Here is a 26,319-nt window from a genome sequence, read left to right on the forward strand (position 1 = left end):
TTAACAAAAGCCTATAATATACATTTAAGTTACACTCTTCCCTAGAAAACTTTCTAGCAAAATTTAACCGGTATGATCGGAAAGGCTTGTTCCGGGCCTCTGCAGCTTCTTCTAATAGCTATTCTTCAGCATCTCGTTTGTGGCCACTTGAAGTAGTTTCTAAAATTACCTTGAATCTGTAAATCATATCAAAGCTAATACCTGTAATGTCTGAAGCCAATTCGGGATTTTCAAAAAATCTGCGGCTTGCGGTGTTACCAAAGTTGGCTTTTGGCATGTCAATGAGTAGTCCGGTTTCATTCCGAAAACTCTCCTGAATTTCCGACTTCTTTTGGGCTTCTAATGCCTTTTCTTCTTCACTTTTTCTTTTCCTGTATTTTACAGGTAGTTTATACGCAAGGCGTATAATACTTTCAAAAATACGGATCCGCGCATGTAATATTGACAAACCGAATTCCAAAGCTTGAGGGTTTACAGTATTTTTCATTGACAAATCATTAAAGTTCTTTGAGGTAGCTCCACAAATGTAGCACTGGGATGTTAACTTTGTATCTGTGACTGCGTTGCACACCTTACTATCAATCATACTCATTTTGAGTTGGTGCTCGAACGAAAACTCCTCTTCATTTAACGTAACAATTGTATAGTTCAGTTGTTTAATGAACTCCTTCATATATTTTATCTCTTCTTTAGTTACATCCGTTGTTTCTTTTACAAATCTAAATCGAATTGGCCGGCAAAACTTTGACGAAGAAGGGGTTTTATTTTGCCATATAATTTTACTACCGTCTTTTCCACAAACAATGTGCAAAGGTACAAAGGAACTCATAAAAATGTTGGCATCTGAATCAGTATAATTATTGAAACTTTGTTTAAATTTGGATTGTTGCGCACCGTCACAACTCCATTTGCAAATTATCATTAAAGACTTCTTCTCTTGCTTGTTAAGTCAAATTCGCACATCTTCTAGGTATTTTGATAATCGTGTCACGGTTAGATCCGTTTGGCACTGTAGGTTACTCTGCGCTGGTAGATGTATTTTTAGAGATTCTTTTGGATTTGTTTTTGTTGCTCTTATTATCTCATACTGCCGTCTCCATAGATCAGCTTCAACTAACATCTTGAGTGCTTACAGAGGCGTCAACGGAGGTAACTCATCCTTGTCGCAAACTTTACTGTAGACTTTTCGATATTTACTGGCCCGTGTTGGTGAGTTCGTAATATCATTAAGCAATTTTGAGGCCTATGTCCTATGTCCTGTTGTCTGCAACACAGATTTAGCAGCGTGGACAATAACTTCATTACCTACGGAGACCCTTATTTCTTCCGTTTTCCTTCGTTTACTACGCTCACTTAGTTCTCCAAAAGACCTGGGTGGTCGACCTTGAGTGAAAGCTGTTTCAATGGGAATCTCGAATGTTCCCTCTAACCACAATTGGTTTTTTTTTTCAGGAAAACATGTAGGTGTTTATTTGTTTTTGCCCATCGTTGCTTAATTTGTGATTTTATATTAGAATATCTTTGTTTGAAGACATCTTTAGCCTTTTGGTTGTGCCCATAACGCATTAGGAGAAAAGTCTCATAATAGTCAAGTTTTTCATTTAATGTTGGTAAAATTTGACTTTGTAGTTGACCAGATATGTATTGATGAGTCACTACTTTAGTACCCGATGCAGTAGGTACACCTGAAACAAATGAAAAACGATTTTAATACAAAATAACGCAAACTCAATATTTTGCTATATTTGACATAGAGCATTTCAAAGGGGCTTAGCCCAAAAAAGCGCGAATTTGCGAGGCTCTTTTTTATAGAATTACTTAGTTACATATGTCAAGTATATATTATAATAAAAATTATGACATGGACGGATTAAGAAGTACTTCAAAACAGTTATTGAATATAAATTGATGTAAAAAAATACATTATGAACAAGGTGATGTTTGCCGTGTTAAAAATTAATAATAGGTAATATGAACTGAGTTATTTTATTTTCAAAAACAATAGTTCTTACCTGTATTATCGCAATCCATCACAATTTAATCGAAACAATTAGCTTGAAATGAATAATGCGCTTAAGAAAGTTATAAGTTTAGGAGAGTGTCGAAAACTAATACGTAAACACTCGTTCACTGTCAAATTCGAATGACAGGAGGCCAACTCCTGCGCTTCGGTCGCTGGTGGTGGGGATGTTATATTGTAGCTGGAACTGTTGACTCACCGGAACCGTTGATAGCTTACCGTTATTTCGACTTTTTAAAAATGACTTTTGGTCGCCTAAATATCTAAAATCTATGTATGTGGGACGTTAATAGTAATTTACGTAATAAGTTCCGAAAGTGATATTTTACGGGATGAATAGGAAATTTGAGTAGGAATCCTGTGAATCCCGTAAAATCACTTTTGAATCGTGCTACATAAAATATATGTGTTTAATATTTAGAAAATCATCATCATCAGTCGTTTTGAGTCCACTGCTGAACATAGGCCTCCCGTAAATAATTCCAATGCATTCTATCTTGAGCATCCTGAATCCAGTTGTGCTGAATGCGCTTGATGTCATCTGACCACCTTGTTGGAGGACGTCCTCGATTACGATAAGCATCGGGTCTAGGTCTCCATTCCAGAATTTTCTTTGTCCATCTTCCATCTTTTAATCTGGCAACATGCCCGGCCCAGTTCCATTTCAATGTTGTAATCCTTTGAACTGCATCAGTAACACCAGTTTTTCTCCTAATTATCGTACTTGATACTCTGTCTCTAAGAGATATATTCAGCATTGACCTCTCCATCGCTCTCTGTGCGACTTGTATTTTATTGATTACTTTTCTGGTAAGGATCAATGTCTCTACTCCATACGTTAGAACTGGGAGTACACATTAATCAAAGACCTTCCTTTTCAAGCACATGGGAATATCTGATCTAAAGACTTCTCTCAGTTTTCTGAAAGCCTCCCATGCCAGTCCTATTTTCCTGTTTAGCTCCGTTGTTTGATTATCTCTTCCTAATTGAATCTCGTGGCCCAGATATTCATAGCTATACACAGATATATATTGTGTTTTGGAGAAATTAATTTTCCAACGTCCATTAAAGTCCAACTCGTGTACACGAGCTCTGAAGGTCGTGAAGAAGCTGCCAAGCATGATCTACCCGGTCTGCAATAAGGACTATGTCGTCTGCAAAATCAAGTTGTTAAGAAATTCTCCATTTATGTTGACTCCAATATTCTCCCAATTATTGTTTCTCATAGCACTCTGCAACAAAGCGGTGAATAGCTTAGGAGAGATGGTATCTCCTTGCCTAATACCCCTCTCGAAGGGAAATGTATTTGTGTTGCCATAATACACTCTAACTGCAGCTGTTGCGCTATTATATATATATATATATATATATATATATATATATATATATATATATATATATATATATATATATATATATATATATATATATATATTCCGAATAAGAGTTGTGTACCTATGATCAATACTGCACTCTCTAAGAGTTCTTAACATGGAGCTATGCTGGACTGAGTCAAACGCTTTCTCAAAGTCTACAAATATTAATATCAATGGCTTGTTCTATTCTGTAACGTTCTCTATTAAGGATTTTATTACTTGTAGGTGGTCATTCGTTCCAAAGCCACTTCTAAATCCGGCCTGCTCTAATGGTTGGTGAAAATCCAGCTTAGGTTCCAGTCTGTTAGTAATTATTCTCATAAAGAGCTTATATAAATGAGATAACAAGCTGATAGGTCTGTAGTTTTCAATTTCTGTTACATATCCTTTTTTGTGCAATTTTCTGGTGTAACTCCTTCAAAGAGGCAGGCATTATAAAGGATTTTTAAAGCTTTTATGACGCATTTGCCTCATAATTTTAGCATTTTACTTGCAATGCCATCTTCTCCAGTTGATTTGCTGTTCTTCATACATTTCAACGCTGATTCGATTTCCTCTTCGGTTATATCTGGAAGTTCCTCTGATCCTTGATTTTGTATGGCTGGGATTTCCACCTCTGGAATGTGAGCATCTCGACGATATAATATTCTATATAATTCTTCGATATCTCTTCGATAATTTTCATAATTTCTTGTTGTTCATATACAGCATGTCCCTGTCTATTTTTTAACTTATAAATGTTCCTGGTTCCTGTCTTCAACTTTCGTTTTAGAACTTTAAGGCTTTTATTTTGTTCTATGGTATTAGTTGTTTCTTTAGTGTTAAAATCCCTTATATCTTTCCTAACAGCTTTTGAAATGGTTTTATTTAAATTCCTCATCTCTGCGATGTTCACTGTGTGCTTATCTTTTATTTCCCTTTTTTTGCATTAGGTTCCATGTGCCTTCTGTAAGTTCTTCATTTTTCCTTGTTTGCTTAACTTGACAGTTCTTCCGTGCCTTCCTTAGAGCGTCCACCAACCTTTCGTTAATTTGTTCAATATCGGGTTCATCTTGCTCGCCATTCTGAAGGTTTCTATCCTATTTCTTCCTGGTATGCCCTTGTGTTAGTAATCGCAGTGAACATAACATTTTTAGTCCTTGTTACCATATTTCTTCGTTCCTTCTTTACGTTCAAGACTACCTTCGCTCTAATCATTCTATGGTCACTTCCGGTTGAAAATTGATTTAATAGAGTAGAATAGAATAGAATAATAAAATACATTAGACTTATTTCTTCAAATCACATAACCAAGGCTGAGGTTATTAGCACTCAGATTTACTCAGATTCTCAATTGGTTCCAGATAACTTTCACATTATGTTGTTTCTTTAGATGATTTTGGTTTTTGTATGTTGGTAGTGGCCTTTAAATGTCAGAGCTCGGTCCAGTCTTATCTCAGGGTATGAAATTTGGTTCTTTTAGTGATCTAATAGCTCATTTCCCCGCGTTACGTTCAAATTTTCCCTATAATGGTAGTGGTTTAAATTTGAAGTCAAAACTTGGATGTTTGAAGGGTTAAATTTTAGACAGTTATTGTTCTAGTCATATTATTCATTTTTACTAACAATCTTTATGAATTATAATTACTATTAACATTGTCATCAATATCAAGTAGCAGTTATCTCAACGTAAATGGTGCCAGTTTCCTATTGTTCAAACATACATTTTAATATTTGACCTTGGAAATATTTTTCAGCTCTAAATCAAGATTATTCAGTTATCAATTCCTCGTCAGTGATGACAGAGATTTCCTTGAATAAAATTTCTACAAAGACATGCAGTGTTTAATTATCGGACAACGCCTGATGAGTCACGTTTTGAAGGTCTTTCTGCGAATAATACATAGCAGAATATCCACGACATTACGGAGAGAATTAGAAATACGAAATTAGTAATTAGGTGTGGCTTATGTACGAGAGAAGCTTTGTTTAGTATTCAATTACTGACATAGAGATGCAGAGATATAAATCAAAATATATATAATACATACATCTGATACATCTTATACATCTGATTTATAATATCTAAAGAAGGCACTACCAAAAGAGATATCGAAAACAGAAACGCAGCAGGGAAAAAAGCGGTAAACATTCTAAAGTCTCTACTATGGTCTAAAGATATTAGACAAGAAACGAAATTGACAATCTATCGAACCTTGGTAGAGCCTATTATGACTTATGGGGCAGAAGTTTGGCAGATCACGAAAAAAGATAAAAAAAGAATAGAAGTATTAGAAATGGATTTTCTAAGGAGAGCGTGTGGTGTATCCAAAAAAGATCATATCAGGAATGAAGATATTAGAAGGAGGACAAATACTGTATACGCCAATCCAATCACAAACCAGCTAACTCTCCAAATGGACTTTGACTCTATTTTAACCTGGTATTCCCAGTGGTTAAAACCCTTAAATGCGGAAAAATATGTAGTGCTTCGAATTGGTAAAAATAACTCACGTGTGCCGTACTTTGTTAACGGGCAGCCATTAGATTCTGTATTTTCGTAGGACGACCTTGATGTTATCGTAAACAGCAGCCTAACTTGGTCCGACCATATTACCTCTATTTGTAAACGTGCGAACTCCAGACTGTATCTTATTCGGAGGTGTTTTTCGAGAGTCTCAATGCAATTATTATGTAAACTTTACACTCTTTACGTAAGACTCATACTTGAATACGCTGGACCAACGTGGTATCCTGATTTGGTTCGAGACAAGACTTTGTTGAAAAACGTTCAAAGAAAGGCCACTCGAATTCCTTTGGGACCAAGAAGACCTTCTCATGCAGAGAGACTTAGTATGGCTAACCTAACTTCTTTTGAACTTCGCCAACAACGTGGAGACTTAATTACAACATTTAAAATATTAAAATTCAATTTTGGAAATCTCGATGAAATGTTTACCATAAATCAAGATGAACGCCTCAGAGGTCATCAGTTTAAACTAAAGAAAGAAAATTTTTCTACAAGATCAAGACAGAACTTGCTACCAAATAGAGTTTTTGAGTGCTTGAATAACCTTAATGATAACATTGTCTCTGCTCCCTCTACCAACTCGTTCAAAAACAGACTTGATCGTTTTACATTATAGTTAAAATATTGTTTTTCTTTTAAACCAAAAATTGTCATTTTATTATTTTTTTTTGTAATTTTGTTATTTACTAATAGGTTATTAATGAAATTTCTTTGTGTTTGGGCATAATAGGGACTTGTTTCTCTGCCCTCGCTTACTTATAATATATATATATATATATATATATATATATATATATATATATATATATATATATATATATATATATATATATATATATATATATATATATATATATTGAAATGATTTCAATATGTTAAAAAGGATACAACTTAAATGGATTTTTATATGAGTTTGTTGTTCATGAATTTCATGAAGCCATCACAATGTGGGTTCGACTCTGAAATAAAAGAGAGAAAAAGATTAGTAAATTGTTAAATAAATTAATTTTGACTTATCTGGTATAGTGTTAATAATTTCTGAATAGTATAGTTGCCTACTGTATAGGTGAATCGTCTAAACCTTAAAAAGAACAAAAAAAGAAGAATTCTTAAAAAAATATTTAAACATAGAAATTTTGAAACCGTCAGGAAATAAACTGTCAAGCAAGTCTATGGGAGCTAAATTAATAGGGGCTTTGTTAAATAAGAAATTACAATGATGTGGAGATGAAAAGAATAAATTGTATTAGCATTGTAATAGAATAAGTTTTATATCTGAACATTTTTTTTTATAAATTCCCAAATTAGATGTGATTAAAGTGATTATGAGAAATTAATGTGGATTGACAAATGTGTCAGAACAGGACAGTTTTATGGTTTAAAAAAAAAATAGAAGACGAAAAGAAAAAAGAACGTTGGTTGCTGTTAGCAACGAATAATAGATTTTGGGGAGAGGCCGACAAGAAATTTGAAAGGAGAGTCCTGAAATTGTGGAATAGGTCGGAAGTGTTTTTTTAACTCGTCTAAAGAGAATTTTAGTTTTTCCACAGTTTCCACAGCAGAGATATCCAGAATTTGTTCCAGAGAGTAAGAGAAACAATTTAACTTATAAATTATTATTGGAGTACAGAAATGTCATTTAAATTGAGAAAATTAAAATTCATGAATTAACATAATTGCGATAGGCCTTAAAAAAATTGAAAATATTAATGATCATTAAATTAAAAATAGAATAGTACGTACCTTAACTTCCGAAGAGAGGATTGATATTCCAGTTTCACCAATTATTTTGCGAGTAGTTAGTTTTCTTTAAATAAATCAGAACTGTTTTAAAGTAAGGTTGGATAATAATTTTGGGGATCATTTGAAATTTTGATTATATTTGAATGCAAGTTAAAAGTCAGCGGAATAAAGTGTTCATTTTCTTTTCTTTATAGTTCATTTAAACACTTTATAAAGCTGCAATATTTATTTAGTTTTTAGGTACTTGTATAGAGTCTCCACATTTTGTAATAAATTTTTATTGTCACGACTCTAAACCACATTAAGATTTATACGATTCCTATTTTTGTAAAATTTTAAAGGCAACCCAAGTTGCAGACGAATTTTATTGTTTATATTAAATTCTTTTTCAATTGACGCTAACAACGTGGGGCCTCTCGGAAAACAGAAATAAGGGTGTTTTTTAAGCAGATTTATTAATATTACACAGATTAGAGTAAAAATAAATTGGTGTGATTAGTGTTGCAGAGATTCTGGGGCAGTCAAAGTTAAATTTGAGAATAAATAGATATTAGGATAAAATGGCAGACCGAATGACTTTAAGAAATGGAAAAGAAGTCGTACCGAAAGAGAGTAAAGGAGAACAGGTATTAGAACAGGAACAGGATATACAGGTAGATGAAGAAAGCAGAGGAAGGTCAGGAGAAGTTGTAGTATATTTAGAGCAATGCATACAAGAAGCAGGACAAGGTGATAGAGAGGGAAGTCTAACAGATAGTTTGAGAGAGGAGTTGGATGAGACAGTGAGAGATAGACGTGATGAAAGTGAGGATGAAAGTAGAGTGCAGGAGGAGAGACGCAGGGAAGGAGATGTTGGAGAGTCAGGGATGACACAGATGGATATGAGGCAAATAATGCGGATGCTACAACAGATGGATCATAATATTAGGGGGGATATGCACAAAATGGATAGTAATATTAACAATATTAGGGGGGATATGAACAAAATGGAAAATAATATTAAAGGAGAACTTAGGGGAGAGTTAATTAAAATGAGGGAAGAAATCAAAGAAGAAGTGAAGATAGTCAGGGAAGAGATGCTACACATTACCCAAGGTTTAGAAGAGAAAGTAGAACAGGTTAGAGGAGAAAGTGAGGATTTTAAGAGGAATGTACAGGAGGAGATATCCAGAGAAAAGGCCATAATTAGAGCGGAAATAGGACAGGAAATTGGGAGCAGATTTGTAGAGTTGGGAACATCCATTCAAGAGAATTTACCAAGGGAAATAAACAAAGAAGTTAATAAGCAGAATAAAGAGATTGTTAGGGAGGTAGAAAGTGTTAAAAGGCAAACTCAGGATCATGAGGAAAAACTTACCATTATCAAAAACAATATAAAGATGGGATTGCAGAATTTGGAACTGGAAATTGGTAGGCATGCAAATCAGGCGGAAAAGGGAGATAAAGTATTACAGGGACAAGTTGAGGAATTGAAAGAGAAATTTAAAAATGCAAGTGAGGAGATTCAGCGTTTGGAATCAAATCTAGGACAAACAAGGGGAGTGAGTACTGTGATGCCGAGTTATAATGATGGGGGAATTAAGTTTGACGGAAACCTGAATCACTTACATCCTAGAATATTTGTAGATATCATCAAAAATAAGGTAAAGAATGTAAGGGATCCGATAGAAATGAAATTGAATATTCGAAACATGTTAGTGGGCATGCCATTATTATGGTTTTGCAATAATGAAAATTCCATAAATAATGTGCAGGAATTTAAGGCCAAGTTTATTAACTATTTTTGGGGAGAAAACCAACAGGCTAGTTTCAGGGAACGGTTGTATTTTGGGAAATTCAATTATGAAAAAGGTACCAACTACAATCTGTACGCAATGCAGTTATTCCAGACAGCACAATACTTAGAACCGGCTATGCGAGAAGAGGAGATTGTCCTATACATCGCCAGGCAATATAACCATAACATGGCGGAAACAATAGCTCTTCTCAATATAAAGACGATGGAAAGTCTGACAGGATATCTTCAGAGGATTGAGAGGAGTGTAGGGACGCAGAATCGAAATGGACAAGAGCAAGGGACATATAGGAATAACACAGCAAATAGACAGGGATATGTGAATCGAGGGAATAATTATAGGGAAAGAGAATTTGAGAGACAAAATAGAAGCAGGGATTTTACAAATAGGGGAGAGAATATGAACAATGCCAGGAGAGATATCGGAAGATATAACTGGGAACATAGACAAGGGAATCCAAACAATGATAGAGGGAATAACTGGAGACAAGGAAATGACAGAGGCAATAATTGGAGACAGAACCAGGGAAATTATCCACAGGAGACGAGAAATAGGGAAGTTTACAGAGAAGGGAATCCAAGATATAATAGGGGGGAAAATGAGGAGAGAAGACAGGTGAATGTAGTTAGAACAGAGGAGAATAGGGGGGAAGCAAGTGTTGATGCAGAAGGGAGAAATTTTGTTTAGACCGCTCCTATGTGCATAATATTGTCTACTTATCAAAGTATGAACATACAAGGGTAGGCAATATTATGACACGAATTTGGTATTATAAGATATAAGTTTTGTAAATAGAAGGATAATTAATAAATAAGCATATCTTGAGATAAATTTGATAATTAAATAATTTATTAGGAACAGATGTACAGAATAATGATGAATTTATATAAACATAAAAGGTTGATTTATTTTCAAGTAGATTTATAGGAGTTACAAGTATAAATAAATGAGCAAAGTACTATGGACAAATCGATATTTTGTAGAAATTGGGAAATAGGGAATATTATAATGATAAATAGTATATGCGGAAATAAGATGAAAAATAAAATTATAAGAAATATTGAAATATGAAGTATAGAGAGTTATATGTAGAGATGATGAAATGAATATTATATGCGGATATAAAAAGAATAAATAATAATGCGGCAATGAATGAAGATACTGAAATAGTATATGAAATAGTATATAGGGGAACAATTATAAGAATTTCTACGAAAATAGTACAAGAAATAAATAGTACAGGAAAAGAAGTAAAGAAATTGGGAAAGTACTTGGAAATTTGATATTGAAGTTGATATAATTAGTGAAAGATTTGTAGATTTTGTTTGGAGAATTCTGTATTTGTCATAGAGTAAATTATAAAAAAAAAATATTCAAGAGATATGCTTATTAATAAAAGTCAGTTTATTGTTATGTTAATATTAATAAAATATTTAAGTTTACCGGTAAGAATTTAGATTTAGTAAGTGCTGATAGTTAGCACTGAACAAAATCCAAATTGGGGGGAAGTTGAAATGATTTCAATATGTTAAAAAGGATACAACTTAAATGGATTTTTATATGAGTTTGTTGTTCATGAATTTCATGAAGCCATCACAATGTGGGTTCGACTCTGAAATAAAAGAGAGAAAAAGATTAGTAAATTGTTAAATAAATTAATTTTGACTTATCTGGTATAGTGTTAATAATTTCTGAATAGTATAAGAAATTACAATGATGTGGAGATGAAAAGAATAAATTGTATTAGCATTGTAATAGAATAAGTTTTATATCTGAACATTTTTTTTTATAAATTCCCAAATTAGATGTGATTAAAGTGATTATGAGAAATTAATGTGGATTGACAAATGTGTCAGAACAGGACAGTTTTATGGTTTAAAAAAAAATAGAAGACGAAAAGAAAAAAGAACGTTGGTTGCTGTTAGCAACGAATAATAGATTTTGGGGAGAGGCCGACAAGAAATTTGAAAGGAGAGTCCTGAAATTGTGGAATAGGTCGGGAGTGTTTTTTTAACTCGTCTAAAGAGAATTTTAGTTTTTCCACAGTTTCCACAGCAGAGATATCCAGAATTTGTTCCAGAGAGTAAGAGAAACAATTTAACTTATAAATTATTATTGGAGTACAGAAATGTCATTTAAATTGAGAAAATTAAAATTCATGAATTAACATAATTGCGATAGGCCTTAAAAAAATTGAAAATATTAATGATCATTAAATTAAAAATAGAATAGTACGTACCTTAACTTCCGAAGAGAGGATTGATATTCCAGTTTCACCAATTATTTTGCGAGTAGTTAGTTTTCTTTAAATAAATCAGAACTGTTTTAAAGTAAGGTTGGATAATAATTTTGGGGATCATTTGAAATTTTGATTATATTTGAATGCAAGTTAAAAGTCAGCGGAATAAAGTGTTCATTTTCTTTTCTTTATAGTTCATTTAAACACTTTATAAAGTTGCAATATTTATTTAGTTTTTAGGTACTTGTATAGAGTCTCCACATTTTGTAATAAATTTTTATTGTCACGACTCTAAACCACATTAAGATTTATACGATTCCTATTTTTGTAAAATTTTAAAGGCAACCCAAGTTGCAGACGAATTTTATTGTTTATATTAAATTTGTTCAATATTAATAAATAACGTGCTTCATTTGGGTTAATTTATCAAAGGTCTAAAGTAAATTTTGGTTTAATTTCTTTTTGAACTCTACCAGGAGACTACAGAGTCGACGTCACACAGTGACAGATTGCTTAGAACACATAATTGAGCTAGCTGAGGTATATATTAAATTAAACAACGAACCACAGATTTTAAAAATTACAACATTTATTATAAATAAAAATAAAATTAATAAAATACAACTTTTTCAATATATTCGTGACTCTAAGAATCACTATTAACTTATTCGTTTTTGCAGACAAGTAACTGTGCTGGAGACAAGTTTAGAGTCTCTCTTAGTGGAGACGGTACCTATTTTTCTGATGCTATCAACTACTGCGGATATCAAACAATATCACTGGTCTCCAAGAAAAATACTCTCGCTGTGGGTAAGTAGTACTAAAATGTAATAATAAAACATACCGGAAAAACATGTCGCCCTTTAATCAAAAATTGACATATCCCTGAGTTTTTTTTTTTAATATTGTAGTTCAGTATTATTTTACTACTTCTTGTTCGTCCGGTCACTCTATATACTTAAAAACTATTTTATTAAAATAAGACATTAAAGATATTATCGGAATTCTGATTTGTAGAAATGTATTCCACATATTATTCAACTGGAGGGATTTTAAGCTGTTCAATAAAAGCCGTTCAAAATCCCGTTCCTACAACTACCCAAGCACCGAGTTGTGACTGTGGTTGGAAGCAAGCGGTAAGTAAATTATCAAGTAATCACTAGTCAGATGGTAACTATTCGTAGGTCATTAAATCATTCAATTTATGTTTTATTATGTTTAAAAATTGTTTTGACATTTTTGTTGACCTAACTTAACCAAGTCCAGAAACCGATAAACCACCCATAAATAAAAGTATAAACGTATAAACCAGGACCAAAAACCAATGAATCATTAGTCACTTCACAAATTAGGGCAGAACCAACAATATAAATACAGAGCAAAAGGAGAGCTTTTTCCGAAATGAAACTTCTGAATGTTTTGTTCATTAGTGAATCAATCAATGAAAATTAGTTAAATTTTTCGCGTTTTAATCGGTACCAATAGAGCGATATAACAGTTATTTCGGTGTAGTCCCCATCTCTTCAGTCGACTCGGGCTTGATACCAATCCTCCTCAAATCCTTTAAGTAAGAGCTTCCCCAAAATAACTGATTATAACATTTAAAACAACCAACACTCTGAGGTCCATCCTGTTCAAAACCAAACCCAACGACACACAAGAAAGATAAAAAAAAACTGCATCTATAAAAATACCCTATGAATGCAACAATTTCTACGTGGGAGAAACAGCAAGACCACTTAATGTCAGGATAAATGAGCATGAAATATACATCAAGAACAGAGACTTCGAGAAATCGCAGGTATGCAAACATGCCTGATACAACAAGCACAGACCATAATATAAAGATGCAAGATTCCAGTAAGAGCCTAAGAAGGTATCAATTGAATTCTGACAGGCAACGGTGGGAAAATCTTTTTTGGACATCTACGTCACGGATCAAGACACCCTGGCATCTTTCGACCGAGTAGGATACTAAGCCAGAAGACCCCAGGATAGTGCCGGATTAACCGTGTTCCGGCTAAAACCTTAACCACCGTTCCAGAGAGGTGGTCTTGCCACTCAATGAACAACTAAAATAAAAAACTAAAAATTTATAAATAATACCTACCTATTACCGTAAATCAGAAAATGTTTCAGACGTTAGGCCATAAACTAATAAATAATATTAACCATAAATTTCGGATCCCTGGCTCAATTTCCTCCTCTGTCCGCCTGATCCTTTTTCTTCATCACCCCAGAAATCAGACTCTCTCTCCATTCTTTCTCTTCTCTCAACATTAGGTTTACAATATTTATTTCATCCAGCCCGAAACCCATTTGCCTCTCGAAATCTTCCCTCTCTGGCAGTTAAAAATGTGGGCGGGAGGGTCCGGTACCTCACAAACAGTACAGTCTGCTGAAGCAGATTTGCTTATTCTATTTGTGAAGGTGCCAAAACTACCATGTCCGGTCAGAAACTGCGTCAGGAAGTAGTCTAGTTTCCTAGAAACAGTACAGTCTGCTGAAGCAGATTTGCCTATTCTATTTGTGAAGGTGCCAAAACTACCATGTCCGGTCAGAAACTGCGTCAGGAAGTAGTCTAGTTTCCTGAACTTACTTACATTCCCACCACGGCCTCGATCAGGAATAAGCTCCTTCGTCCACCTTGCCTTTCCGCTATCATTCGCCCACTCTCTCTGCCACTCTACTATCGTTCTTTCTCTCTCATTCTCATCTATATTTACATCCATCCTCTTCGCATACACCCTCGTTCTCACTTTGCACATCAAAACGATCGGTATCACCGCTCCAATGACATATAGAGCCTCATTTCAAACTGTCCTATATGCGCTAGATACCCTGAGCAGCATTCGCCTTTGCGAAGTCTCCATCAGCTTAGCGTATTGCGCAGTGTTTAGTACGCTACACCACACGGGGGCAGCGTAGATTACCACCGACTGGAAAACTCCATTTAGCACCTTTCTTTTGGTGCTACCTCGGCCTCCAATGTTTGGCATCAGCCGTATCAACGTCTCAAAATTTCGGTTCGCCTTCTCTACCGTTTTTTGGATCTGTACTCCGAACCTTAGGCCTTCCGACAACCAGACTCCCAGATATTTAATCCATTTAACCGGTACAACCTCTACACCTCCCACTATAAAGCGACGAGGGGATTTCTCCCAGCTTCTTTTGAGAACTAACACCTCAGTTTTCTGAAACGCTAGGTGTACAACGCCAACAAAGTGACCATAGCCGTTATGATATCCAACCTCCGATAGGAGATGGAACTTTAAGAAGAAGAAGGTGTAGATCGTTTTCTCTGATCCACCTACTACTGCGACGCAGGGCTGTGTTGAATGCATTAGCCATCTCCGTTTTCTGACTTGTCTTCGCAACCAGTGCGAGATCATCGGCATAAGCTATAAGAGTGCATCCCCTTGGCATCTGTAGCCTCAACACCCCGTCGTACAGGACATTCCACAGGATGGTACTGAGCCCTGCGGAATACCCTGCGACAAACTGATGCTGGTATCTTTTTCTCTTATAGACCTGTCAGTAAAGTATCTGTCAATTATGATGATCAGGTACTCACTAACGCCCATTATCAGCCTGGACATGATTTTTTCTCATGATGCCGTATTAAAGGCATTCTTGACGTCAAGCCGGATGAGAGCCGCCCATCTCTTTGTATCCTGCGTAACTAAAGAGGTTACTTCTGTGACCGCACCTTTTGACTCTAAAACCATATTGGCGGTCGCTCAGCGCATGCTTTTCTTCTAGCTCTCGCTCAAGGCGGTCTTTTACAAGCTGTTCCTACAATTTAGCTATCGAACTAAGAAGGCAAATTGGCCAAAATCGCACCTCTTACTCTTCACCTCTACCTTTCGGGATAAGGACAACCTTAGCTTTTTTCAACATTGTTGGAAACTGCTGTTGTTCAATCAGTTTGTTTAGCAATCTCAGGAAAACCTGGGGGTATCTTAGTGCGGCAAGTCTTACTATCTCCGGCATGACTCCATCTATGCCAGGTGTCTTTCGGATCTTCATCCGTCCAACAGCCTCGCTGATTTACAACTCAGTAAAAGGTTCCGCATCTACGACACCAATAACCCTTTCACGCCTATCCTCCACCTAAGGAAAGAGTTCCCGTATTAAACGAAGTTTCTTCTCCTCAGGCAGGGAGTAGGGTGTATTTTCCCCTTCAATTCGGTACAGACAATCTTGAAGCCCTTCCCCGAAATATCCCTTTCGAGATCCTGAAGCAGGTTAATCCACCTTTCTTTCTTAGATCTTCCTATCCCATTCCTGTATTCATTCTGCATTCGCTTTAATTCATTTATTCTCTTTTCCAAATCTCCCGCTTGTACTCTTTTTAACCTCTTACACTCTCTTCTTACTCTCATGCAATTTGTCCTCAGATTTTCAAGCTGTTCGTTCCACCAGTATGGTTGTTTTTCTTTCATATTTCCCATTGGATCTTACACAAGCCAACTACTGTGTATCACTCAGACTCTCAATTAACTCACGCACATCCTCACATCCCGGACCAATCAAGCCAAAAGCATCTACAAAAACCTCCTCATTTAAACATCTCTTTAGATTGATATCCCTATTTTTACGTTTCTGTCTTTTGCTGGCTATTTCAAAACTCACATACTTGTGTAAGCTGAGCGATTCTTTTTCCAAAACGTAGGTGCCTTACCGTCATTTGACATGGTGAAGTCAAATGACGGTAAGGCTGGATCCATTGAAGTGGATCCATTCTGGTGTTTTCCTCTCCCATCTTGCACTCGTGGGTTCCATGGACGATCCTTGGCATTCAGGTCACCAGCTATGACTACCGGTACAATCTCCATCCTAGCCCCTTGCATAATCGAGTCAATGTACTCTTCATATACTTGAAGCGGGATGTTCGGTGAAACATAGCAATTATACACTACCAGGTTTCCGACATATACCTTAACATAACCATTGAGTGTCTTGTAATGCCAGCTCCTCGATTCACCACGTATACGGCCACTTCAGATTTCCTATCTTTAATGATCCTCTGTGGAGAAACCAACTTTACGTTGGGCTCCCGAAATAGGATCATGTCATAACCTTCCCTTCGTGCAAGTGCCTCTGCATCATCGTGAGCAGCCCTCGACCTTCCCACATTTATTTGTAGAAACTTCGTAATAAATGGTTCTTATCTCTTTAACTTACTTACCCGTACGCTGTCTGATTCCTGGTCCTAAGTGCTTTTACCCACTCTTTCCTCCTCCCTTCTGATAGGGTCTCTCTTGAGCCTCCGTTTTTCCAGGATGAGTTTTCTCTACTCCGGACATCGTAAGCTGTCGGCTTTGTACCCAGATTTTTTACATGTAAGGCAAAAAGCCTCCTGATTACTGCATTCTCGTACCTGGTGACCCTCTTTGCCAGATCTGTAGCAGCAGTCCGCTCTGTTTTCTCCCTTGCAGTCGATTTTACTATGCCCGAACTGTAGGCATCTAAAGCACCGCTGGATATGTAGTCTTTCTCGTATCTTGCACGAGTTCCAGCAGATGGGTATGTGTTCTTTTTCCAGTGCTTTCTTGGCTGCGATCCCTCATCCTACTTAACGAAGAAAAATGTGTAGCAAATCCATCAGCATAATGTAGCCGTTTTTGTAGCCGAAAAATGCGTAGAAAATCCATCAGTATAATGTAGCCGTTTTTGGAGGCCACACACAACACATAATTCCCACATAAATAAATCAGTTGTTTTTTACTCAACTTGTGTTACACAACCACAACTATGATATAATTTTTTACACAAACATATAACATGGAATTCACAAAAACAGTCAAAATTAGATATTCCTAAGGTAAAAACACCCCTTTCAAAATGTGTTGTAGCTACTATGAGCTGATGGCCTACAAGATCTAGATCAAGCCTGTCAACTTTGACATGACATAACCAATAACAAAATCTTTGGTTATACCAGCGGCGGCTCGTGGCCTAAAAAAGTGGTGAAGATGAGGAAAGCTTGCCGGAGCCAAAAGGAGTTTTGGTACCTACTTTGCGCCCAAATCTCATTAAAAATTCGTTAAAAAAAATGTATAGAGTTTAGGGCCCTAATAACTTGAAAACAGTTTTTATAGCACTTATACTAGATACGATTCGTTCTGCTTGCCTGGGGTATTTTAAGTCAAGTCAAAGTCAAGTCAAATTTATTGATCACATGCGACATTATACAAAGTACATGTATGAGACAAGTCAAAGTTACAGAAATACATCTTAAAAGTATATAAATTAATGAACACGATAAAACATACTTAAAAGTTATTTTTAGAATAAGGCTCTAGCTCACAAATGTATTGATGTACACACCTCCGAAAGTTTGACTGATGTAAATTCATTCGTATATCTATTGGTAATTTGTTAAAGAAACTTATGGCTGCATAATGTGTGCTACTTTCCAACAAAACAGAACGATGTTGTGGAAGCATAAAGTGATTGTCTCTGAATCTTGTTGAATAAACATGGTTAAATTGAAATTTATTAAATTCATAAATTTTGCTATGTAAATACATTATACACGAAAATATATACAGAGCAGGAATTGTAAGAATATTGTTTTGTCTAAAGATGCCTCTACAAGAATCTCTAAATTTCATTTTATACATTATCCTAATAGCTCTTTTCTGAAGTACGAATATCTGCTCTAATTCAGAGGTACAACCCCAGACTTCAATGCCATATTTGGCTATTGAGTAAAAATGGGCAAAGTATACTGTTTTTAATACTGATGTATGAAAGAGACGTGAAAGAATTCTCAATGCATAACATGCGCTACTTAATCTGGATTTCAAATTAGAAATGTGGTTTGACCATTTACAATTACTGTCTAGAAGTACCCCCAGCAACTTCGTGCAGTCTGTTTTATCTATTGCTGTTTCTATAGTGGCTTGATGGTTTAATAAATTATTTGACGTGAAAATCATATACTTTGATTTCTCTTTATTCAAAACTAATTTGTTGGATAAGAAATAACTGTTGATGGTGGATAGTATCTGTGTGGTTTTATTTTGCAAATTTTGATCAGACGTTCCTGTGACTAGAATGTTAGTATCATCCGCATAACTGATGATGTTAACCCCAGTCAGGGAATTAGTTAACAAAGCCATATCATTAATTCTGAACTTTCACATTTCATTGAGGGTTTTTTGGCGATTAAAACACAACGCCTGCTAAAACGGGTTGGTGAGGTTCGATTTAGCCGCCCACTCTGAGTCAGATGCTGATTGCAGCCGACCAATCTGAATCAGACGCAGATGTTTAAAATATTGGTTGGTTGACCATGTAAAAGAACATCCCTTTTATCTTCATTTTTCCAATGCCTAAACTGAGTCTCTAATATATTACACACCAAGTCATTAATTTAGCCACCATTTAATATAGTCTTAAGTCGTATTCTTAAGTACTATAGTCTCTAAAGTGAAAATCATGGCTGCGAAATATTCGAGACTGGACAAACATGACTGTAGACGAATTATTCCATGTTCTGCAAAAGACAGAGAAACTTTTAGAAATATGGTCGCCAACCTCCGTTAATGGAGACGGCATAGGAAGAAGAAGGAGAAGTCATTAATTGGATTCATGTCTGTCTAAAATTATTTTTGTCCAAACGAAATTCACGAGAACACTTTATATCCGAAATCCGAAACAAACCACAGAGAAATGTATTAATAAAGTGCAATAAACAAATAAAATTAATACTGTGAATAAACTAAACTAATAAATACTATACTATACACTATACTATTTAAAAAATATGTATATAATAGACTAAATTTCAAAATATTGTCGCTGAGAGAAATTTCCGAAAAATAGGAATACCAAATACACATCCAACAGTGGGTGAAGTCGAATAATATATTTTTAGAGGAAACTGCACTCACCAGTTTTCTCAGCTATCACTAAGGATAGGCTGACGTCACGTTGCCATGGCAACCGTGAACGCTTATGCAGATGAATTTCGCATTTCAAAAATTATATTCACTCACCTATTTCTGAAACCTACACGGCTAGTGACACAGGTCAGGACTTGACCGTCAAGTACGTACCGCTAATAAAGCTAGTTGTCTTTTTTAATTTTTAGATTAATTAAAAGAGAATAAATAATTGATTTCAGAATTTAGATATAATAATTTTGCTTTCATTTTTTATTTATTTGTCTCAATTTAATTATATTTTTTTGGTGAACCTCACCTTCACCTACTTCACCTGGCCGGCCGCCGCTGGTTATACACATTTTTACATAATTTTACAAAAAACCTTTTTTGAGAACGATTTCCGGAGTGGAAATCGAAATGTCAAATACTATTTAATTAAAATTGTGATTTTAATCACAATCACTACCAATAATTGTGGCTTAATCCCATAAAAACATAATATTTAACTTAACCATGCCACAAGAAAGTAGTTTCAGATCAATTGCTGTACGACCGAGGTCAAATAAGTCAACTATCAAATTTATATGCTCTCCTACCCAATCATAAACATTTATAGCTTAAGTCATTTTTACAAGTTTATTTGAGAATTTTTCGGAAACAGATTTCCGGATTGGAAATTGAAACGTTAACAGAAAATAAAAAAGGTAATTTTCATTACATTTAATTATCGTAAAAATTAAACACCTAGGAATGTATGTCTCACCTCATTATTTAAAAATTGCATAATTTACTAACAAAATTCTTTTAAGGCTAGTCCTTTTTACGTAAATATTTATTGTTAAAACAAATAATTTAGTAGATTTTCGTTTTAACGTTAAATTGTTAATATTTAACCAATAATCCACAAAGGATTCAATACTGTATTTTATTCTAGTCTAGATTGAGTTGTAATTATGTTTCTTGCTAATCCGATTTCTGAATTCTTTTTGTAGAGAAATGAAACTATCTAACGTTAAAAATTAATGTTTGTAATTTTTAGACCAGAATTGTTGGTGGGCAAGATACTGGTCGGCACGAATTTCCTTCAATGGCAGCTTTAATAGATGCAAGTATTCTGCCTGATTGGGAGGTTACATGTGGTGCAGTGATTTTAAATCAGCGATATGTTTTGACTGCAGCTCATTGTCCCAGTTTAGTTCCATTGCAATACATGGGCATCCTCGTAGGAGCTTGGAATATATCTCGCGGTAATAAACTTAATAATAAACCTAAATAATACTGTGAGATTGCAGTACAGAGATAATATTGTTACACCATTTTAGACTAACACAAATAACATGTGGGACATAAGTTTGCAAAAGAATAATAAACAGGCTTAATAAGATAAAAAAAAATTATATCTTCTTCTCCATGATATATACCGAATTCCACAGAAAATATCCATTTTTTTATGTCAAAAACACTGATTTTGAAATTTGAGAGCACACTCTTGGGACCAATTTTATTTTATTCTTTAGTACTTAAAACTAAAGAAAGTTTCATCAGTTTGGAGTACTAAAGAATAAAACAGAATTGGTCCCAAGAGTGTGCTCTCAGATTTCAAAATCAATGTTTTTGTTATTAAAGAAGTGGATATTGCCTGTGGAATTCGTCATTTGTTTATATGTGAAGTAATCTTTCACGCCATTCATCTCTATTTTCAGCCGTTTGAATACAATTGTTAATAATCAAATTGCTGTTTTGTTCTTCAATATTTAATGAACCCTGTATTAAATTATTTTTAGCCGTTTATACAATTAATTATTTTTTCCAATTTGCTCCAACCTCTCGATTCCATCGCTCTTCTAATTCCTTCATTCCATGAGCGTCGAGGTCTACCTCTTTTCTTTCTTCCAGGGGGCTTTCATCTGTGAAGTTTTTCTTCACAAATGCCTTTTGCATCTGCCTGACGTTCGTCAGGCATTTTCAATAGGTGTCCAAACCATTTTAAACCTCTTTTTTCTATTCTGTCATTGACCGTTTCTGTAGCATTCATGTTATTTCTTATAGAATCGGTGGTCTTCCTTTCCAGCCTTGATGTTCTAGCATTTCTTCTCAAATAATCCATTTCAACTGCCAACAATCTTCTCTTCAGTTCTGCATTAATTGTCCATACTTCAAAGCCATAACAAAGAACTGATTCAACCATAGTTTGCCCTATTCTTTTTTTGTTCCTTTTGGAAATGTTGCGATTCCACCATAAGAAGTTCAGACATCCTACAATTTTACGTCCCTGATTAATTCGGTATTTAATTTCGATTTCTCACAAGCAGTTCTTATCAATGAGTGCACCTAAATATTTAAATTTTTCCACTTGTTTGATTTCCACGTCCTCGTCTATCAACACTTCAAACATTGCATCTGAATTGATAATTAAATATTCTGTTTTCTTCATGCTGACTTGTAACCCCCATTTTACATATTGTCTGTATAGAAGCTTTATCATAAATTCTAGATCATAAGAATCTTGAGCTAGGACGACTTGGCCATCCGCAAAGGTCAGGGAAAACAGTACGTCATTTCCTATGGGGATTCCCATTCCCTGGCAGTGGTTTTTCCCTCAATATATAAATTAAACAGTAAGGGTGACATACTGCACCCTTGTCTTAGTCCTTTAGTTACTTTTATTGGCTCTAATACTCTATTTCCGGTAAGTAGTGTTATCCCTGTATACTTCTGTGATTATTCCTAAAAGGTATAGACTAGAGTTGTTGTAAAGCTTGCCACAATTTAAGTCTTGGAACTGTATCATACGCCTTTTCTAGGTCGATGAAGGCTAGATGTACTTCGGTATCTACCGCTATTCTTTTTTCTATTAATTGTTGTAGTATAAACAAGTTGTCAGTGCAAGATCTACCAGGCGTAAATCCACTTTGGTCTTCGCTAATTGAATGTCCTACATCATCTTGTATTTTTCTATTTATTATCTTTCCAAACAATCTCCCAAAAGTAGGTAGGACACTTAATTCTCAGTAGTAGTTAGGATCTTTTCGATTACCCTTTTTAAAGATGGACACTTGGTGAGCGGTTTTCCATTTAGATGGTACTTCAAATGGTAATTTGTTGACAGCATTGATTCTATAGAAAAGTTATTCGTTCTATTAGAAGTGGACTTCCTGCTTTAAGTAACTCTACAGTTATATTGCCAGGTCCTGGAGATAGCCCGTATTGCCTGGAGACTTTAATTCACGCAGTACGGACCTCGTTGTTAGTAGTATTAATGTTACTATTTGTTTGTCTCTCCATACTGTTATTCTTCTCCCATATATTCCAATCTGGACTCTTGGAGTAAATTTTTATAGTAATTTTCCCACTTTTCTATAGGAATTAAGTTACTTAACGAGTTATGGCTATTTTTCTTTAGATTAGTGATAGTTCTCCATGCTTCAACCATAGTTTGAGAACCAACCAAAGTTTTAGACGTACTTCGTCAATTTTTGGCTATCCAAAATTGAATTCTGCACTTGTTGGATAGCCCAAAATTGACGAAGTAAGTCGAAAACGTTAATCACAAAAAAACTTTTTATCATCCATTAACTTCGAATTTTTATCGAGGTTAATCAATTTCTTCATTTAAAAAAACGTTTCTTGGCTTATTTCAGATGCCCCTGAAGATGCTATAGTTAGCAAAAGTACTTGGGCAAGTAAAACTGTGCTCGATATCTGCCTTTAATTTTGATAACATAAAATATGAGCATGTAAAAAAAACGCTAAATTTAAACATTCAAATTAGAAACCATCTAAAAAATCTTATGTTATAACAACAATACTTTGTTTCCTAACTGCCCCTCAAGAAATATTTTCTATTTTCGAGTTGAATTGATGCTCGTGACCTTCAGGAAATAAAACATAGCATAAATGAGCGTTTAGTGTGTAGGTAAATAAAGGAAAGACCATGTATAAAGACCGGTTTCCCATTTAATTTTGATAAGTTTATAGTGGACCAAGTAAGGGAAGATATCTATTACACCATCTTTATGTATAACATTTTACTGTTCTGTTGTATCAATCATCGCTGCTCAACAAGTTTTTTTGTTTTATTGATAAGAGCTACGGAATATAATATATCGTATTTTTACAGAGAATTTATTAACAAACATGTTTTAATGATTTTTGTTTAAGTTCTTGTGACTTATAATGTAGGTTAAAAAATAATCTAAGTTATGCCTTTGCAATATAGTTTAGCGATATGCAATATATTGAAAAATGATTCATGTTATATAAAGAATGTAATTGAAAAAAAAAATATGTACAATGGCGGCGATATCTGTGAAGATCGTGTTATCAACAAATACTTGTCATCATATACTTATTATATTTTTCCTGATGGTTCAAAATTAAATGATCGGGCCCTATTTAATATCTTAGTATATACTAATCTTTTATACTAATAGTCTAATAACATGATCTAGTAACAAGTCTAGTAAAATGATCAATCGGCAAAAATATTATTTAAAACATGCGAACAGTTTTTGCAATCTCAGCGTTTAACTTATCGTTGTTATACGGTATAGTATCTGCTGTTTTGTGTTTGATTGCTTTGTCTGTTGTAGAACTCGTCATCTTTTCAAGTTATAGTAGTTTTATTCATAGCGGTGCTTAAATAAAGTAAAATGAGCAATTTGGAAGAAAATAAATGACAGTCGAAACGTAGAGTGTTATCTCCAGAAGAACGGCGTTTAGTGATGGGCCACGGGACAAGGACTGTGTGATATTAGACTGTTTGTCGAGAGTACTGAAGCATTTAGGTTTTCAATATAAAAAGACAAATAATAGACAAGTATTGTGTGAACTCTCTTATGTTGTATCAAAACGGTGGCATTTTTTAAGAAAATACATGAACAATAAAATCTGTGACAATCAAAGATAATTTGTGTTTTTAGACGAAACTTCGATTTTAGCTAAAAGAAATATGTCAAAATCATCCTGGCAAGATGGCACCACGAAATGCTATTCCTCTAGCTAAGAATGGCTTTCGAGCGGCTGGACAAAAGAAGAACTAAAGGCGTGGTTAACAGAAAAAAAAATTAATCACAGTGACATATCTTTAAAAGCCGATGTACTGCAAAGGTGTGAAGCCATCAAAATTCAAAAGAAATTTGTCATCGAGCAAATGGCTCTTAAATATGGCCATGAAGTTCTTTGACTTCCGCCCTATCATTGCCACTACAATGCAATTGAGTTGGTTTGGGGTATTGCAAACAATTACTATGATAAGCATGCATCCAAAACAACAGGTGATGTTAGCGTTCTTAGTTTATAGAAATAAGCCCCCTTTCAGACGAGGATACTGTATCCGAGATACTGTATGCGAGATACAGAATTTTCGATGGCGACTGTATCGGATTCACGGGCATGCTCGTCAGTATGAAAATAGTAGCAGTGCAGTGCGGTTATATTTTTGGAGTATGGATGTAGAAGAGTATGTTATGCTGTGGTACATATTAAATAAAAAGAAAAAGAAACTGAAAAGACGACGTAATTTGTGGGTTCATCCTATTGTAGAATTAAGAGAAACCAAGGGAACGTATAACTATATTCAGAAAACACCGTCTTTCTTTCGTTGCTCATTCACAATTATTCGACAGAAAATCGCGCGTCTATGGAATGTGGTGCAAAAGTATTCGTGTCTGAAAGCGTTCATTTAACGTAATATTTCTTCTGTATCTGGGATACGCATTCAGTCGTCGGCGACAGGAGGGTCCGAGATACTGAATTCGGTATCTCGCATACTGTATCCCTCGCGCGTCCCGTCTGAAAAGCTCCATTTGAGTCTATGTAATATCTGCGTCTCGGATACGCGTATCTCGGATACAGTATCCTCGTCTGAAAGGGGGCTAATAGTTAGAACAGATAAAGGCAGAACAATGGCAAAATTGAACAACACACTGAAGATCTAATCGTTCAGTCCTTTTTAAGTGAGCAAGTTGTGGATGAGGTACGACCTCTAATTATTATTCGGATTGATAATTTAACTAGTGATGACTCTGAAAGTGAAGTATCAGATATTGAATAAGTATTTTTATTGGGTGACGTTATACGGTAAATAATAGGTATTATTATCCAATTTACACCAATGTTCAAAGGCAAAAATCACCAGAAGAGCATTTCAAGAGCAGACAAACGTAGTAGAGAAAGACCACCTACACGTTGGGCTGACGACATCAGGCGGATCACCAATAATTGGCAACAAAGAGCACAAAATCGTAAAGAATGAAGGAGTTTAAGGGAGGCCTATGTTTAGCAGTGGACGTGATAAATTAAGGCTGTATAATGATGATGATGATGATGAGTATAGTATAGTACACTGAATGATTACTATATTTTTTAAAATGTCATTATTAAAATAAATTTTATTGTGTGTAATAAATTATATATAAATATTATATTCATTTCATTTTCTTTTACCAGAACAAAATCCAACATTCTTAGTGAATATAAAATAAACAAAATTAAATAATTTACTTTTCAAGTGATTGGAATTAAATTTGAAATTTTCAAAATTGTTTGAGGTTCACTGATTACCGCTTAATTACTAACCGGTCTTTATACATGGTCTTTCCTTTAACTACATTCCTTGAACCGGCGTCATTTTAAGTAACATTTCCGAAGACCTGACGATGAACAACAAATTTTAGTATTCGAAACCGGTAGTCCAAGGTTCAATAAATACATTGTGAGAAAGTCTAATATTTATTT

General features: G+C 34.8%; 1 protein-coding gene across 1 annotated transcript in view; it reads left to right on the forward strand.

Annotated features, from left to right (window-relative positions):
* Positions 1–26,319, forward strand: part of LOC140441180 (venom serine protease-like) — a 95,262-nt gene that overhangs the window by 32,704 nt on the left and 36,239 nt on the right. Inside the window, exons 3-5 of the mRNA XM_072531697.1 lie at positions 12,364–12,493; positions 12,701–12,819; positions 20,621–20,828. Coding sequence (XP_072387798.1) covers positions 12,364–12,493; positions 12,701–12,819; positions 20,621–20,828 — 457 coding nt within the window. The remainder of the gene's footprint in view (positions 1–12,363; positions 12,494–12,700; positions 12,820–20,620; positions 20,829–26,319) is intronic.

The sequence above is a fragment of the Diabrotica undecimpunctata genome, chromosome 5 (assembly GCF_040954645.1).
Source record: "Diabrotica undecimpunctata isolate CICGRU chromosome 5, icDiaUnde3, whole genome shotgun sequence".
Taxonomy (NCBI): domain Eukaryota; kingdom Metazoa; phylum Arthropoda; class Insecta; order Coleoptera; family Chrysomelidae; genus Diabrotica; species Diabrotica undecimpunctata.